The sequence below is a fragment of the Phyllostomus discolor genome, chromosome 9, assembly GCF_004126475.2.
Source record: "Phyllostomus discolor isolate MPI-MPIP mPhyDis1 chromosome 9, mPhyDis1.pri.v3, whole genome shotgun sequence".
NCBI classification, from domain to species: Eukaryota; Metazoa; Chordata; class Mammalia; order Chiroptera; family Phyllostomidae; genus Phyllostomus; species Phyllostomus discolor.
The window spans coordinates 2,566,256-2,583,152 of NC_040911.2; the positions used below are offsets into that span (position 1 = coordinate 2,566,256).

The window sequence follows — 16,897 nt, forward strand, 5'->3', positions numbered from 1 at the left end:
TGCAAATTAAAATGTAAAACTTCCTGAAGAAGAGATCTGCTGTCCTATTTGGTTTCACTGGATACTTCTACCGTACTTTTAAAGAATAACACCAATTGTACGTAATCTTTTCCAGAAAAATAGAAAAGGGGAACTTCTCAAATCATTCTATGAAGCAGTATTACTCTGATACCCAAACCAGACAAATGTAATGTGTGAACAGAAACCTACACACTATCTCATAAAAATAGATGCAAAAACTCAACATACACTTCATTAATACAGGAAATTATGATATACCATAAACGAGTGGGGTTCATTCCCAAGGTGCAAGGCTGGTTCGGTATTTGAAAATCAGTGTATTCCACCATTTGAAAAGGCTGAAGAAAACCTGGACTACTTGGGAAATTGTTTCCCTCTTCATGGCCATGCACTGCCATGGAGGAGTCAGTGCCGGGGTGGGCACTACCACCCAGCACCCAAATGCGGAAGAACTGTGCTCACCTTTCCGGGAAAGATGACCTAGTGTGCACTCTGCTGTGTGGTTCTTTTGGAGTTAATTACCATCGCTGAAAAGGGCCTTGACAAATATCGGGTGATTTTTTAACATGCTGGAACTCTTCCGCTTTGTTTTTCTCAAACATTTGCAAGTCTTCATATGCCTGCCGGGGAGGTGCCTTTCCAGGCTTTATTCCAAGTGCTGTCCATCATTTAGGGCGCACCTTAACAATACGCTGTTGACACAAGGCAAAGACGCTAATGCCAGAGCTCGCCTAGCCAGTGGTCAACAACGAACTGCTTTGGGGATACAGAAATAACCAGAACGTCTTTACTTTTTATAACAATTCCCACGGGTTTGTTTTTCCCGTGAGAACGGAGCAATCCGGGGCAGACACTGTAGTGACAGTTTGTTCCGGGCAGCACGCAGTTCTACCCGGGCTAATCGTTCTCAAGTCCACGAGGCTCGTCTGTGTCTCACGCAACGCTAACAATTTACTCTTGAGACTTGCAGCAAAGACTGTTAGAAATTAGCGTCCCGGTCCGGCTGATATGACTTGATTGGGAAATGCGGCGATTCTGACGTGCGGACGCTGCCCTGCACAGAGTGGACTATGCGCTAGCCCCTATGGACCACCGCGCAGGGTCCGCGTCCTTCCCGCACACGTGTGCAGCCCTGTCACCCGGGTCAACACCCGGCCACCTTCCCTTCTTCTGCGCAGGCGCCAGAGGACCCGCCCCGCCCCGCCTCGAGCACGCTAGGCAGCGGCTTCAGCCAATCAACATCCACTCTGGGCGGGGCGCGCTGGGGTTGGTATAAAGTGGAGGTCGAGGGCGGGTCCCTTGAGTGACACGGGCTCTGGCCAATCATCGGAGGCCCTCAGCAAGCCGCCCCCCTCGCTGGGGCGGTTGTCCAGCCCCGGGCGCCCCAGCCGGGACTAGGGGAATGCCCCGGCCCCGTCTCGTGGAGACGCCTGCTCTGCTCCTCCCGGCTCCACTGGTGTGCATAGGGGCTGCAACTCTCTGCCTTCCGAAATGGCCGAGGCGTCAGATAAGGCCGTCACGTACTACACCTTGGAAGAGATCCAGAAGCACAACCACAGCAAGAGCACCTGGCTTATCCTGCACAACAAAGTGTACGATTTGACTAAATTTTTGGAGGAGGTGAGTCGGTAAAGCGCTCCGCGGACCGGGGTTTGGAGGTCCCCCGCTGGGCCCTGCCGTGCGCGGCTCTGCGTGTGCTCCTGACCTTGCCCACCGAGTTCCGCACACCTGGGCGCGGTCTCCGCGCCTGCACACCTCTCTGTGCACACTGAGTCTGCGGGCCCGCGGGTGCGCCCCTGGGAGCGTTCCCCGCGTCTGCGCAGCCGGACGTCCCCACCGGGGGGCGACCGGAGGCGCACAGGCCCGCGCCGCGCCGCGCCGCGCTGCGCCGGCGGAGCCGTGCTGGGGCAGGCGCTGCCGTGGGAGCCTCTGCGCGGGCGTGTGGGACCGGGGCACACCCAGCACGTGGTAGCAAACTAAGTCCCGGCTGGATGGGCTGCCCTGGCTGAGGGCACAACTACACGGAAGGATTTCTAAAGATACTTCTTTTCTCTGAGTTTGCGAAGAGCGGATCTCCATCTGGGGTGGGGGTTGTCCCACTTCATATTCCGGGAGGGGATTCCTAAATGGAGCCGGTTGGAGTCCCTTCCTCCTCCCCCACCTCTTGAGCTGTGGGGTCCCCCTAGATAGGACCGTGGGTCGTTCAGAGGTCGGGGTGTATGGGCGGCACCCCGAGGCCCACCCCAGGATCCCCGCCCACACTGCCCTGGTGATTGTGAACTCGCGGGATGAGGACTTGGCAGTGCGGCGGTGCCGAGCTGGACTCCTGGGACGGAGCGTGGGTGTGTGGCCGGCCTTGGTGAAGACGGGAGGGAGGACGGGACTAAAAACGCTGCTGGTGGGACTCGGTCCTAAAGTAGCTTTAGACGTTGTAAAAACTTTGCCTAACTTTCAGGGAAAAGATTCCTTTGCTGAGTCTTTAGGCTGTCATTTTTGCAATAAAATTTAAGGGGCTTTTCCTTGCTACCTCTGGGGGTGTTTTATCACTGTGGGGGAGTCTGAGTCATAAACCCTAACATTCACTTTCCGCAGTTCCCCAGACCGGAAGAGGGAATGCTTAGTGATGGGAACTCTCCACGTGGTTTGGAGGGGTAACTGACAGAGGCCTGGCCTCAGCTGGACCCCAGTTTCCATCCAGGGACTTTTGGTTTGCAGAGCATTAAAAAAAAAACTTTTTGAAAAGGTTGGAGTTGATGTTTATCAGTAAGATATTTTACTAAGAACTTGACATTCCTCGGAGGGCCAGAAGATAAAATAGTGTCCCGATTTAGTTAGGAGTGGTTTCTAGTTGGGAGTCACATCTGATCCGTCCCGTCCCTTCTGCTGAACTCTACAGAGCTTATTTGCCATTGGAGTTTCCTGAACTAAAGACCCTGAGTATAACACTAGGTGTGATGGACCCGAAATGTCTGCTCCGAGCTTTCTCTCACCACCCCACCCCCACGGTTTAAGTAACTCTGCAGTTTTAAGATCCAGTGTGTGCTTTCTTTATTTGTGTCTATTAAAGAGAATAGCATTTTGCCCTGGCTGGTGTGGCTCAGGAGATTGAGTACCGCCCTGCAAATCCAAAGGTCGCAGGTTTGATTCTCAGTCAGGGCACATGGCTGGGTTGCGGGCCAGGTCCCCAGTTGAGGGCGAGTGAGAGGCAACCAGTCAATGTATTTCCCACACATCAATGTTTCTCTCCCTCTCCTTCTCCCTCCTTTCCCAGGAATAGCATTTATAAAAGATTAATAGATTACTTTATGTTATAAAGCATTTGTCCTTTCTTTCTCTTTTTGTGTCTTGTATAGGAGCCTCCCTGGCCTTCCCCCACCAGATATCAGAAGGACCCCTCCCCCCATTGTGCCAACCAAAAATGTCCCCAGTTAGTGCCAAATGTCCCCTGGGGGGGGGGATCATTCCCAGTCTGGAAAGAATTCCTGCCATAACATGTATTTTGCATAACTTTTAAGGGTAAATTTCTCAGAAGGAGATAATAAGAGAAGATTATTGAACTTTACTATAAACCATTTACTGTTACATTCTTATGAGGCAGGAAGGGGGAATTGTATAAAGTTTTCTTTGTGACAGTAAAACTGGAGTAAGACTGGAAGAGACATGAGCAAACCCTTCCATGGGCTAGCTGACAACAGACTCTTTTATCTTTCTCAGTTTTCAGTAGTCTGTCTTCACCGATATTTTTTTTTGAGAGAGAAAGGAACATCTGTTTATTGTTCCATCTAGTTTTTATTCTTGTATGTGCCCTGGCAGGGGATCAAACCACCAATCTCGGCATATCTGGATGGTGTGCTGATGCCCAGAGCTACCAGGCCCGTGCCTTGGTGCCTGTCTTTGAAAGTGGCTGGGCGAGAATGCCTCCCCAGTAAAATTCAGTGAAACGAGTCTACCGCTGATATTTGATAACTAACAATTGTAGCAAATTAACAAGCACCTGCTGTTTATAGCACTGTGCATCTCATCCATATTTTTGAAAGAGAAAGCCCACAGGTTCTGTCTCTTCCCCCGCACCCCACCCACTTTCTTCCATCATTTTAAAGCTCCAGAAATTCATGAAGCTTTCCTTGTGTGTTAACTGAATACCGTTTTCTCTAATTTACCCAAATATGAAAGGTTTTGCGGGGAGGAGGCTTCCTGCCTCTAAGATGAACTTTTAACCATGGGCGAGAGCTCCTTACATCACGAATCCACTCATCCACGTGGACCGCGTGGTTTCCTCGGCCCCTTCCAGAACACCATAGGTTTGCAGGCATGTCTGCACTCGTGTCGAGAAGACACACAGCGTGGTGGACTCAGGGGCGTCCGGTCTGCTGACCACGCTCTCTGGGCCTCGGATCCCTCCTTGAAGGTAAACTGGGAATATGATAACCGTGCCAGCTTCGTGGGGCCATGGTGAGAAACCAAATAAGGCTGGCCGGATGCCTAACACGGTCTCGGGCACGTGAGGGCACGTGACCCGTGCGGTGAAGCGCAAACTCCTACAGCAGCACGTGGCAGGGTGGGCGGTGGCCTTCTCTCTGTGGCCCCCGAGGTCACTGGGTGCTAATGGGAGATTGTAGGGAAAGGTGTATGTCTGGCAGGTGCTGTCGAACCAGGAGAGTGTTCCAGAAAAATTATATTCTTCCAGTGAAGAATGTGGGTGAAGGGCTGTGGTTGTGCAACAGGCTCCGCCCTCTGAAACAGTGGCCCCGGGAAGGTGCTGTCCTGTCTGGGAGGGCCGGAGTCACCTGAGAAGGCGGGCAGGCTCCTGGCTCAGCGGCCGCAGGTGTGGAGTTACGCTCTGACACCCACCCACCTGCAGGATTACGAGCTTAGTTGCCTAACAGCTTTTGAACTCGTTTTCTTTTTTTTTTCCCTTTCCAATCCAGAGTTCTAGTTTTCGAATTCATATTCTCGAAGTTGGGTCTTGTCGTAGGATTCCACTCTGAGTGGGGTTAATGATTATAGAACTCGGAGGGGAAGCTACGGAAACGAGTCGGTAGGCTCGTGGGGCCAGGAGATAAAACTGGGCTGCTCTTCTCACCCTGTGATTTGGGCAGCAGCACTCACCCAGCTTTTAGGAGGGAGAGGAGGAGGGATCACCGAGTCAGGGGCGGCGGGGTTGACTTGCGTTCCAGGCAGTAGGTGTTTTGTGAAATAGGTCGTTCCTGGAAAACATTGTGAGCAGAACGCCTCCGTGTCCTGTCGCCCCTTTTCCAGCGACCCCAGGACCGGGACGCTCCGGATCTGCCTCCTGGCTGCCCATGCGCGTCACTCTGCCTCACGCAGCTGTTGGCTCCGGGCTCGCTCTTGCTCCTGGTCTTAGGCAGAGTCTTTAGAGCAGTGTCTGTGTGAGGGGCTTGCATTATGTTGTTTTCCGTGAAGGCGGCTGCCTACTCGGCAGAGACCAGTGGTTCCGAGCCTGGGGGACCCTCAGTACCCCCCCCCCCCCCCCCCCCCCGGGATCCGGGAAGAGGCCGCAGGTGCTTGAAACCCAGCGTCCCTAACTCCGGAAGACAGAAGACAGCACCTCTTTGCCCTGGATAGGGCTGCCATGTTTAGGGCTAAAATCCTACATGCCTTCTCTTTTTCCAAGGAAATTGGGTAACTTCCTAAATGTCATCCTAGTAAAAAGCTGCGATTACAGAAGTCTTTGATGATGAATGTGAAATGGGAATGTCGTTGTTTACTTTTTGAACCTGTGTAGTTTGGTAAATAAAACCAGACATTATGCAGTCCATGGGAGGGCACTATAAAGGGGCCTGGTGGTGACAGCAGCTCGGGCATCCCGGTGACCCGTGGCAGAGCCAGCCTCACGGGCCGTCCCTAACGTGAGCCCGTGGGCAGGGCCACTTTGGTCGATGTCTGCATACATTATTTGGTAACTTTTTGCTACTTTTGAGCAGAGGTTTTAAGAGTGTGAGGTTGCTTTGTTTTCTTTTAAATTGTTTGTTCCAAAACAAACACTTGAGATCCTTCTCTCTGTTTCTATGTATCTTCGAGGTAGGGAAGTGAACCCAGGGAGCACAGACCGGCAAGCAGGCGTGCGTGCGGTGGAGTCAAAGGGTGAACTGTACCTCCTGCATGTATCTGTCACTCCAAACGTTCTCCAAACCACAGGGCACGCCCAATCAGCACCTTGAACTTTTTTTCATTGAATTTACTGGAGTGACATTGGTTAATAAGATTATGTAAGTTTCAGGGGCACAATTTTATAACCCACCGTCGGTATAGTGTACTGTGTGTCCACCACTCCAAGTCAGGTCTCCTGTCACCACCCCCCGCCCCCTTCCCTCTGGTCATCGCCATGCTGTTGTCTGTGTCCAGGAGTTCGTTTGTTCGCTGCTTAATCCCTTCACCTTTCCCCCCAGGTCCCCAACTCCCCCCGGCCCGACAGTCATCCCTCCGTCCTCTGTATCTGGTGGAGTCTGAATGGCAGCGGCCCCACTAGGCGGTTGTGGAAAACTGTTGCGTGGGCGTGAGGCAGACCAGATCTAAGTCTCAGACCTCTGGCTGAGGTGACCTCGGGCGAGCCAGATAAATTCTCTAGATCCTTTTCCTCCTTCTCAAGTGGGTAGCATTCTGTTTCCTGCACCTGCTTCCGGCCCGTGACGACTGGCAGGGGCAGTACGTGAAAACACTTGGGAAACGTTTTAAGTTAACAGTTTCCTGTAAACGGTTAGAACCATTTTCGTCCCGCAGTAGGCCCGGTGTTTCCATAGTAGGTGCGCGGCTCAGGAATGGCAGTGCGAGCCTGTGAACGAAAATGGGTCCCAGGGCAAAGGGTCGCTCGGAGCGCACATTTTCCGGGACGTGTGCTCTGCATGACGGGGTGCTCTCTTTCCTCCGGAGCGTGAAAAAATACAACTTTATTGTTTGGGGGGAAAGGCTACATGGTTCTCGTCAGGAACTGGACGGTGTGGAAAAGTGCAAGAGGAACGTCAAAGCCCCCCGGAACCCCACCGTGCGGAGGGGACCACCGAGGTGTTCTGTGGGCGTCCTTTGGACAGCCCTGGACACCCCCGGCCCCGCCCAGCGATTCGTGTTGTGTGCGTGTGTGGTCGTCCGCCCCCTGCTCCCCCCTCCTGTGACGAGGACCCCGTCCCATTTCAGGGAGTCCTATTCTTCCTGGCTGCCTCCTTACCCCACAGATGTTTCGTCCTACATGTAACTCCTCTCCTTTCGTCCCTGGTTGTTCGGTTTCCCACCCGCAATTATGTATATCCTTAGGTAAGCTTCTGTCGGGGGGAGTCCCGGGTGAGAGGCTGTACACCTGCTGCATGTGACGCCTGTCCCCAAGTTGTCCACATCGCTCGCACCGGGGACCGCTCACAAGCCCCACACGGCAGTGAGGCTCTGTCCTTCCAGGTCTCGGTTCTCTTTAGGGACACGGGGCTCAGCTGGGGGGTGTGTACTTTATCAGAAGGGGGCATGGATGGAAACAGTCTTTTAGCCCCGTGGACACGGAACCTCTCTGCAGGTGCGGCGGCGGCAGGGCGTGCCTTGGTTACGCTGACCCGAGCCGAGGTCAGCGGCGGCAGCCCACACACAAGGGCTCAGGAATGCGGCCAGAGGTCTCGGACTCCAGGGGGATTTAAACAGCACAGGCTCGGAGGCACTGTCCACGGCTTCATATCGGGTGCTTCCCCCCACCCCCCGCGCCTCATCACCTTTGAACTTTGTTTTGTAGGGAACATCCACTGATGTGTACTCATTAACTGGCTGCCCGTGTCTTTTATCGAGTTCCGCTCGGGGCCAGAGAGGGCGCTGAAAATGGGGGGAGAAGGCAGTTCAAGGGCAGGTCCCGAGCATGTGGCCCGAGCAAAGCCTGGTGCTGAGTGCCCTCTGGTCAGTGAGAGCTGATGTCTCGTGGATGATGGCGAGACATCTCTTTCTGGCACCCACGGGACTGTGTCTCTAGCCTGCCCGTGAGGACGGGCTGTCCAGAACAGTGACGTGGAGCCAGCGCCCACGCCGAGGGGGAGGCAGCAGGGGGCCCAGCCGGGGGTTGTCGGTGCCCGGCTCACCGGCAGCCCTGTGTCTCCCGTAGATACGGCCTCGGCGTGTGCACGTCTACCCGGGGCTCTCAGTGCCTGCCGGTTCTCCAGCGGCAGAGCCAGGCGTAAACAGGCCAGCACACAGAATGCACCCAGCCTGCTCTTCCCGCCTTCCTCAGCGAGCATTAAGTCCGTGTCACTCACGCCCTCCCTTGGAGTGGCCCCCGGGGGGCTGGGAGACAGACACCCGCGAGCAGTGGGCATGCACTGAACGTCGATCAGCATCTGCCTGTGCCAGACGGTGCTTTCCACGCACAAAACCTGCCTTCATGTCTGTGCTGTTAATTCTGAAACCGGGCCTCTCAGGGGCGTGGCGGTGGCGTGTCCTTTGGAAAGGGAGGAAAAACATGCGTGGCCTTGGAGCTCCGGTGCCTTGCTCATGTGACATGGCCGGCGAGGCGTTAAGGCTGGGGTTTCCGTCCAGCACGTGGGAATCCACAGTCTGGGTTCTCCTGCCCGCTCTGGGAGTCGGGCGTGAGGCCGCAGGAGTTTTGCAGATCGCTAGCGGAGCTTTAAAAGAAAAAAGCCACCCCATGGGTGCAGGGCGGTACCATTTGCTTTGGGAATTTTCTCCCCGTATCTGGAATTCTCCACAGGGACCAGGGAGAAAGCAGAGCGAGGCTGTGAAAGGAGAGATCTGAACAAACAGAGAGCCCGAGGGAGGAACAAGAAGAGGGCGAGGAGTGTCTTTCTTTCCCCTGGCCTCATGGGCGGCACGGCCACTCCCGGGGGAAGGGAGCTGCCCGTGCAGCTTTTCCCAGGGCCGTCCTGAGGCAGAGGAGACCCGCGGGTGGGGGCTCCCGGCCCCTGTCCCTAACAGAGGGCATCTGGCTGGTCTTAAGAGCCAGCGTGGCCTTGTATAAGAGAGAGAGATCGTCTGTGCACTTGTCAGGCAGGCCCGAGGAGGTTTTCCGCTTTCCAAAGGCCGCGGGAACAGCCGGCCTGGGACAGGTCGTTCTGAGTGGAAATCTGATGAAATCCGCCCATGGGTTCAGCTCGCGCCCTGCCCGCCCCCTTGCTGGTGGTGGGTGCTCATCCCCAGCGGGTGACTTTCTCTCTTTCCTCGTCTGCCAGTGGCCCCACTCCACTTGAACACGGCCCCCCCAGAGACCCTCGTGTGACGTCTGTCCTCAAGTGTCTGCATGCCGCCCTCTGACCCCACAGCCCTATTGCCCTGTCCAGGATTGGGTCGACGGGGGTGTCCGGCCATCTCTTCTGTCCTGTGCGCGTCACAGCACAGGTGTCTGTTGTTATTACGTTCAAGAGTGCAAGAAAATAAAAAAGCTTTATCTTGTGGGCACAGATGGGCATTTCTCGGCCGAGTTCCTTTCCGGTGGCTTCCCGTGGCCTTGAGAGTCGAGTCCCAGCTGTCGGGCGGCCTTGGCGTGGCCCGGCTCCGCCCCCTCGCCCACCTGCACCAGGAACGCTGCCCTTGGCCTCCGAGCCCACACGGGCCCTCTCCGTTCCTCAAACAAGTTGGGCTAGTTTCTGCCTGGAGACCTTTGTCTTGGTTTCCCTCTGCCTGGTGCACATCCCCTTGGTCAGCACCTCCCGCTGGCCGCAGCCCCGGGTCATTTCCCAGGGAGGGGAGTTTTCTGCCACATCGTCCTCCTTCCCGGCAGCTGCTGTCTCTCTTTCTGTGTCTGTCGGCTGCTGCTGTGCACCAGACGGGGCTGTGACCCCCCAACCCCCACTGTCCTGGGCCTGGGCCCACGGAAGCTGCTCCGTAGCGGCTGGCACTGCTGTGCCGGCGTCCGTGTGCGTGCTGGTCCCCATGTCTCCAGGGCCCCCACCAGGGGTGCGAGTGCCTGTGGCGGGTGTGGGCTTCACGTGTAAAATGGTCGGGGTGGTTTCCAGAGCGTCAGCACCGGCCAGTCTGCATTCTCACCAGACGTGCCCGGCAGCTTCTGGGTTTCCACATCCTCCCCAGCGTTCGGGCTGCTGGTGGATACGGGTACTTCAACATCACAGCCACCCCAACAGGTGGGCCGTCGGGTCCCACTGTGGTTTTGGTTTTCTGCTGGCTGACGAGGTGGGACCCCTTTTCGTGGCTGGTTGGCTGTGCACATATCTTTTCGGAAGAAATGTCAGCTCACGTCTTTTGTCCTTTTTCTATCTGGATTGTTTGTTTCCTTGGTGCTCGGTTTACAGAACTCTTTACTCTGCGCGTAAGTCCTTTGTCAGATAGGACACTGGCCAAAGAATGTTCTCCCGGTCAGGGGCTTGCCGTTTCCTCCTGTTAACAAGACCCTGTAAAGAATGAAAGGTTCCAGCTTTTAGGAAGTCCTGGGTACTCATTTCCCCCGTGCATACCACACTTTCACTAGTGTGTCTGAGAACTGTTCACCTAGTCCCGAGGCTCTTCAGAAAAGTTCTCAGTTCTGTATTTCGACCTGTGGTCTGTTTGGGGTTGATGGTTGGACAGAGTGTAAGGTTTAGGTCAAGCTGTGTCGTCGTCATTGTTGTTCAAGCACAGCTGTCTCCATGCCCCCCACCCGCCCCACCGCCCTCCCCGACGAGATTGTTCTGAGGACTGATGTCCAGTTGTGCCAGACCGTGTGTCGAAGAGGCTCTTTCCTCCATCAGGTTGCTTTTGCATCTTCATTGGAAATTGGGGGGAGGCCTTTGCAAGGGTCTGTGTCTGGTTCTCTGCTCTGCCCCATCGATCTGCGTGTACCCCCACGTTCTCGAGGAGCAGAGCTATGGCCTGAGTCCCAAATCCGGGGCGCAGCTACGTGTGGGCGGGTTTAGACGGCAAAGTGGCATGGCCTCACTTACGTTTACGTTGTCACTCTGGAGGGGTGCGAGAGAGCGCATACCCAGGGGCCAGGGACGCCAGGCGAGGGGTGATGTGGTGGAGGAGGGGGAATGGGCCAGACTCCAGCCGTGTTATGAAAGGTGAGCCAGCAGAATGTCCTGGGATCCTGTGTGGGCTGCGGGAGATGAGACAGGTCCCGTGGAGCCCCAGGGCTTTGACCTCCTTGGCGGCATGGACGGAATGGTCCTCAGTGGAGGTGGGGAAAGGAGACGATGGGGCAGGTTTTGAGAGGGTAGGTCCGTGCGGTGTTTAATACGTTCAGTCCGAGAACCCTCCCAGACTCCTAGGTGGAGACGAGACGCAGATGGCCATCCAAGCATCCAGAGTTTAGAGAGTGGTGACCTCTCTCTAAACCGAAAAAAGAGGTTCAGGTGTTGTCAGAACTCCTGAAGTGACGGTGCTGGTTGGGATGGCGGAGGGGTCATGAAATGCCAGGCCCGGGGGCAGTCCCACACCAAGAGAGACAAGGGAGCGGGGAGGAAAGCATGCCCGGTGCGGCGGGAGGCAGAGCCCGAGAGAACGGCATGCTGGGAGCCAGTGCCACAGTCGGGTTCCCGAGAGGGGACCCTAACGTCCTGCTGGCGGGCGGCATCCCCACAGAGCCTGGAGGAGGGGTTTGGGTCCATGGGCGGGGCTTCTCCAGGGGGGCAGAGATGGCTGCAGAGACAGCTGGGCTGACAAGCCTTGCAGAGGGCTCACTTCGGGGGGAGCAGGAAAACGGGGGGGTGCCTGCAGAGTGCAGCGTGGTCATGGGAGAGACAGTGTGTATGTGCACGGGGGCATGTGTTAGGACGGGAGATGCAGCACCACGCCTGCATCTCCAGGGCAGTGTGTACGTGTGCGTGTGCACGGGGGCGTGTGTGTTAGGATGGGAGACACAGCACCACGCTTGCATCTCCAGGGCAGTGTGTACGTGCGTGTGTGCACGGGGGCGTGTGTGTTCGGACGGGAGACACAGCACCACGCCTGCATCTCCAGGGCAGTGTGTGTGTGTGCGTGTGTGCACGGGGGCGTGTGTGTTAGGACGGGAGATGCAGCACCACGCCTGCATCTCGAGGGCAGTGTGTACGTGCGTGTGTGCACGGGGGCGTGTGTGTTAGGACGGGAGACACAGCACCACGCCTGCATCTCGAGGGCAGTGTGTGTGTGTGCGTGTGTGCACGGGGGCGTGTGTGTTAGGACGGGAGATGCAGCACCACGCCTGCATCTCGAGGGCAGTGAGCTGGCGCTGGGGCCCGAGGGCGAGGCCGGCTCCTCTGTGTCCAGAGCGAGGGGGGGAGGCGGAGGCCCCGCCTGGGCGGAGGGCTGTGTCTCCAGCCGGCTGGCTTGCGGTGTCTGACCGAAGGAGAGCAGTTCAGCAGTGGTGAAACTGAAAAGGCTGGTCAGGCCACACTCTAAGAATAACCAAGAATTCTGCTTCTCTTTTTCAAGGAGAGAGCGTCGTCATGGCATTGTGGTCCCAGCTGCATTATCTGCCTGTCCTCACCCTCGTGACCTCTGAGGACTGTCCCCTGTGGGGAAAGTTCATTGTCCTTAGGATGCCCTGCTCCTGTCGACTCTTGTCCTTTGGTTCTCTGCCTTAGCAGGGTCAGACCTGTTGATTTAATCCATAGAAACTACTTCAAGATGAAGGGGGGTGCGGAAAGAAGGGGGGTCTGTCGGTGGGGGACTTGGCCTTCAGCATTTCGAGGTCGGGAAAACTTTACCTGGCCTGGACCAGGTTCTTTGTGGCAGGTGGCAGGTAGGGTGGGGAAGAAAGGGGTTGACATGACTTGAATGCCTATTATATATGCAGGGCAGTGTGCTAATTATGGCTTCCACCCTTCTGTGCAGTTGGATCGGGGCAGGTGGTCGATGCTGGGCAAGTGGGGGCTCGGGAAGGTCAGTGCCCTCCTGGTGTCTCCCTGGAGCCACGGCAGGGCTGGCCCTCGGGCCCAGGGCCCGGCGCCCCCACGCCCGAGCTTTGCTGGCAGCCCAGCGCTGTCTGGACGCAGAGGCTCTGCCGCCTGGGGAACAGTCACCGCCCTCTGGGACGCTTCTAGGCCTGGACACCGGAACTGGAGGAGTGGGAGGGGGTACAGGGCAGAGCCTGTGTGGGGGTCCGGGCGGGCGTGGCCGAGGGAAGGCGGGGCTTGCCGCGCCCTCGCGCCTCATTGGACAGTGCAGTGACACGGGAAAGCGTTATCTGTAAAGGAGTGGGGAAGGATCCGGGCTTAATTCTCCTTTCTGATTTGCTTCCCTCCCTCCAATGACAAGGGGAAAAAAGCTATCGAACTGTTGTCGACTGGTAAACAGTACTGTGGACTAGGTGTTTCGTCACCAAAAAGGATTTATTTGGGAAAAAGAAAGCGCTCTCACCCAGAGCACGCGGACGTGGCAGGCACGTGCACACTCCACCCGCCCAGGCTGGGGGGTGGGGGTGAGGGTGCTCGTGGACGCGAAAAGGAAGTTAGGGGCGGGCAGCCAGGACCACAGAGCTTTACTCTGGACGCGGAGCTCTGCCCGCGGAGGCCGGCACTCCCTTCAGCCTCCAGCCCCTCCCACCGCCCCTCGCACGGACCTTGTTGTGCGCTTGCGCCCAGTTCCTGTTGGTCTCCGTCCCAGGGCTCCCTACCCTCGTGAAGGGGGCTGCTCGGGGCGCCTGCCTGTCCCCAGGGCGCCACTGTGTTTCGGCCCCCGCGCGCCGTCCTTTCCTTTGCAAGGACGCCCGCTCGCTCCCCTGGCGAACTGCTCCTGAGCGTTCTGCCCGGAGCCCCCGCCGCCCCTCCCCGGCCCCGTCCCGGCCTCCAGCGCCTGGGCCAGGTGATCCCTCCACCTGTGGTGCTGGCTACACACGTGGGGCTGACTTTGTGCAGCTGTTCCTAGTTTATATGTCAGTCTCCCCCCTGGACCGTGGCTTCCCCCTCGTGGTGACGGCCGACCTGGGCAGGGCTCGCGGCAGATGTTCCAGTGGGCGGATATCCGCACGGAGAGCCCTCCCTGCGAGTTTCATCCTAGGACCGCCAGCCTGAAACCGGGAGGCGGGGCTTGTGAGCCTGGTCCCAGGGTTCGAGGATGCAGCACAGGGGGGCATGCGCAGCCCCGGGCAGTGCCACGCACAGGGCTCCTCTGCGGAGTCCACGCTGGGGCCACGCACAACAAAGTCTGGTGGCCTGGCCAGCTCCGAGGCCTCCATTCTTTGCCTCCTCGGGCACACAGCATCTGGAAATGATAGACAACATTTGGTCAGACAGCTTGTTTTGTTCTAAATCTGTTTTTAAATCCTCACCCAAGGATGTGTGTATTATTTTTACAGAGAGAGGAAGGGAGAGAGAGAGAAACATCCATGTGAGAGAGAACGTGGGTCCCGTGTCTCCTGTAGGCGTCTCGACCAGGGGTCAAAAGGAGCAGCCTAGGCACGTGCCCTGACCAGGGATCGAACCCGCAACCTTTTGGTTACGGGACAACCCTGCAGCCAGCTGAGCTCCCAGCCAGGGCCCGTTCTAAATCTTTTTAAAATTGTTTGCTCTCCAAACTCCTTTGAGTTGTGCTCCTGGGTGGCTGAACTATTGCAGATAATCTCTGTACGCAGATCGTTTTTGCCGAGTCATTGTTTACTCCGCATTTTTTGGCAGTGTGGAGTGTTTGGCTTGAAAGGTACTCCCGAGGTGGTGGACTTTGGGTCCACATCACGTTACAGCTAAGTGGGAAGGGTTTTTTTTTTTTTTTTTACAATTGTCGTTTGTTTTTGATTTAAGTGAGCCCTGGGGGGGAATGCGGTTGATGCATATTGTGATGCCCAGTGTAGTTTTGCTCACACTCCTGGGCTTTTTCAGGGACAACCTGGCAGCCAGGTAGCACCATGAGCTAGGAGCGGGGTGTGTGTGTGTGTGTGTGTGTCCTTTGAATCTTTGTGGGCGAGGCCCAGGACAGCAGGGCAAATGACAAAGTCCCTTCTCATCTAGAAGCAAGACAGATGTCCCTCTAAATTCCCAAAGGGAAATGTATGAAGAAACTTTTTAAAAAGATTTTATTTATTTATTTTTAGAGAGGGAAGGGAGGGAGGGAGGGAGAGAGAGAGAGAGAGAGAGAGAAACATCAATGTGCAGTTGCTGGGGGTCATGGCCTGCAACCCAGGCATGTGCCCTGACTGGGAATCGAACCTGCGACACGTTGGTTCGCAGCCCGCGCTCAATCCACTGAGCTATGCCAGCCAGGGCTTGAAGAAACTTTTTTTAAAGACATCCCATCTAAGGTCACTTTGTTCAGAAAGATAAAAATGGTCCTGTCACATGCATGCACCAAGACGGGGTGGGGGGGGCTCTGCTCCCGCCTCCTTCATGAGCTGTCAGTGTGACGCTAGCCTTATTTCCTCCGGGTCCCGGTTTCTCCGCCTGTGATTTTAAGGACATTGGGTCTCTGAAGGTCCTTTTAAACTTGGAACTTCGGGGATTTTAACCTTCAGCGGGGCCTTTGAGTCAAGATCTCTGGCCCACAGATGAGGAGGAGGAGGCAGACATGTCAGGGAGCTGGGGGTGTGCTGGGGAGGGGGGAGAGAGGAGGGGGGTGGACAGGCCCCAAGCTGCCCCGGTCTGCCTGCCCTCAGAGCTGTCTGTTTAGCAGGGACCCTGCGGCCTTCGGACACGCCACCCTGCCCTGCAGGAACTCCTTGCTGTCCGCCCCTTGACACTGCTCTGACGGCCTTCCGTCGTGTGGTCCGTTCTAACCGTCCAGCCTGTGGTAGCCTGGGCTCTCCAGAGAGACAGAACCAGTGGGGACACACACACACACACACACACACACACAACCCAGAGAGGAAGAAGAAAGCCACCAATCCCACGCTGTGCCATCTGCCCGCTGAGACCAGGAACGCCGGTGGGTCCCTCCGGCAGCCCGAGAACCAGGGGAGCCAAGGGGGCAGATCCCAGCTCAAGGGCAGGCCAAGATGAGACGACCTGTCCCTGCCCAATCAGCGGGGTGGGAAAAGGGGGCGGACCCCTCCTGCCTCTGGCTCTGTTCCAGGCCTCTCTGGCCCGGAGCACGCTCTCGGCCCTGAGGGCAGGTCACCTGGTTTACTGGGCCCATCGATTCCAACGTAGATCCCCTCGGGCAACACCCTCCCCCTTCCGGACACACCTGGACATAACGCCAGGTCTGGGCATCCCCGGGGCCAGTCCGGCTGCCACTCAGAAGGAGCCCGCGTCTGGCCTCAGGGATTTCTCTGTATTCACTCGTGTCCCCTCACCAACCGCCCCACACCAAGTGCCCTCCAGCCCCTGAGCCCCAACTCCTGCTCCCAAGGGCTTGCGTCTGCGTCTGATCTGTCTGTGCGGGTCCAACCTGAAGGGGCCTCGCTTGTGTTTAAGGGTATTTATGAGGTGGCCCAATGATTACGTATTGGATAAGTTTAAGGCGGGGCCTTGACCTTTCTCTAATTGTTTAGTGTCTAGAGGGGAGACCGTTGCCCCCGTTTGGCTTTAAGCTTCTCACCACTGGGGAGCGTGTTTGCTTGCACGTCTCGTGCTTTTGGACTTGGGTGCCTGACGCAAGGTGTGTCTCGACAGGGGCTGACGTGGTAAGGAGAGTCGAGCTCAGAGGAACCCTAAACAGCTGCGCTCACACAAGGCAGGAGTTTATTTAGGCGTTGTGAGGAAATGCGCCTTGCGGTCCAGGTGTGGCGTGCTGGCCCCATCCAGCCCTTGGGGCTGCACTTCCTCTTCTTGGCCATTGCTAAGGTCTGGTCCTCAGTTCAAGTCCAGAGGCAGCGTCCCCATGCCAGAGAGCAGGATGGACAACGGGCAAAGGGGACACAGTGCTCTAAAGGGCAGGCTTCTAGAAGGTTCTCCTGACAATTCATGTATACATTTCATTAGCAGGAATTTAGTCCATGGCATATCCAACTGCAAAGGAGGCTGGGAAAAATCTCTACTAAGTAGCTGTTTCTCCCCCACACGGGCTTAAGCGTTGGCGGGAGAGAGAAACA

The 16,897-nt window shown here is 56.6% G+C and overlaps 1 protein-coding gene across 1 annotated transcript in view; it reads left to right on the forward strand.

Moving 5' to 3' along the window:
• Nucleotides 1-1,374: 1,374 nt before the first annotated feature.
• Nucleotides 1,375-16,897, forward strand: part of LOC114506715 (cytochrome b5) — a 31,473-nt gene continuing 15,950 nt past the window's right edge. The window contains exon 1 of the mRNA XM_028524536.2: nt 1,375-1,641. Within this exon, the coding sequence (XP_028380337.1) occupies nt 1,513-1,641 (129 nt within the window). The 5' untranslated portion in view covers nt 1,375-1,512. The remainder of the gene's footprint in view (nt 1,642-16,897) is intronic.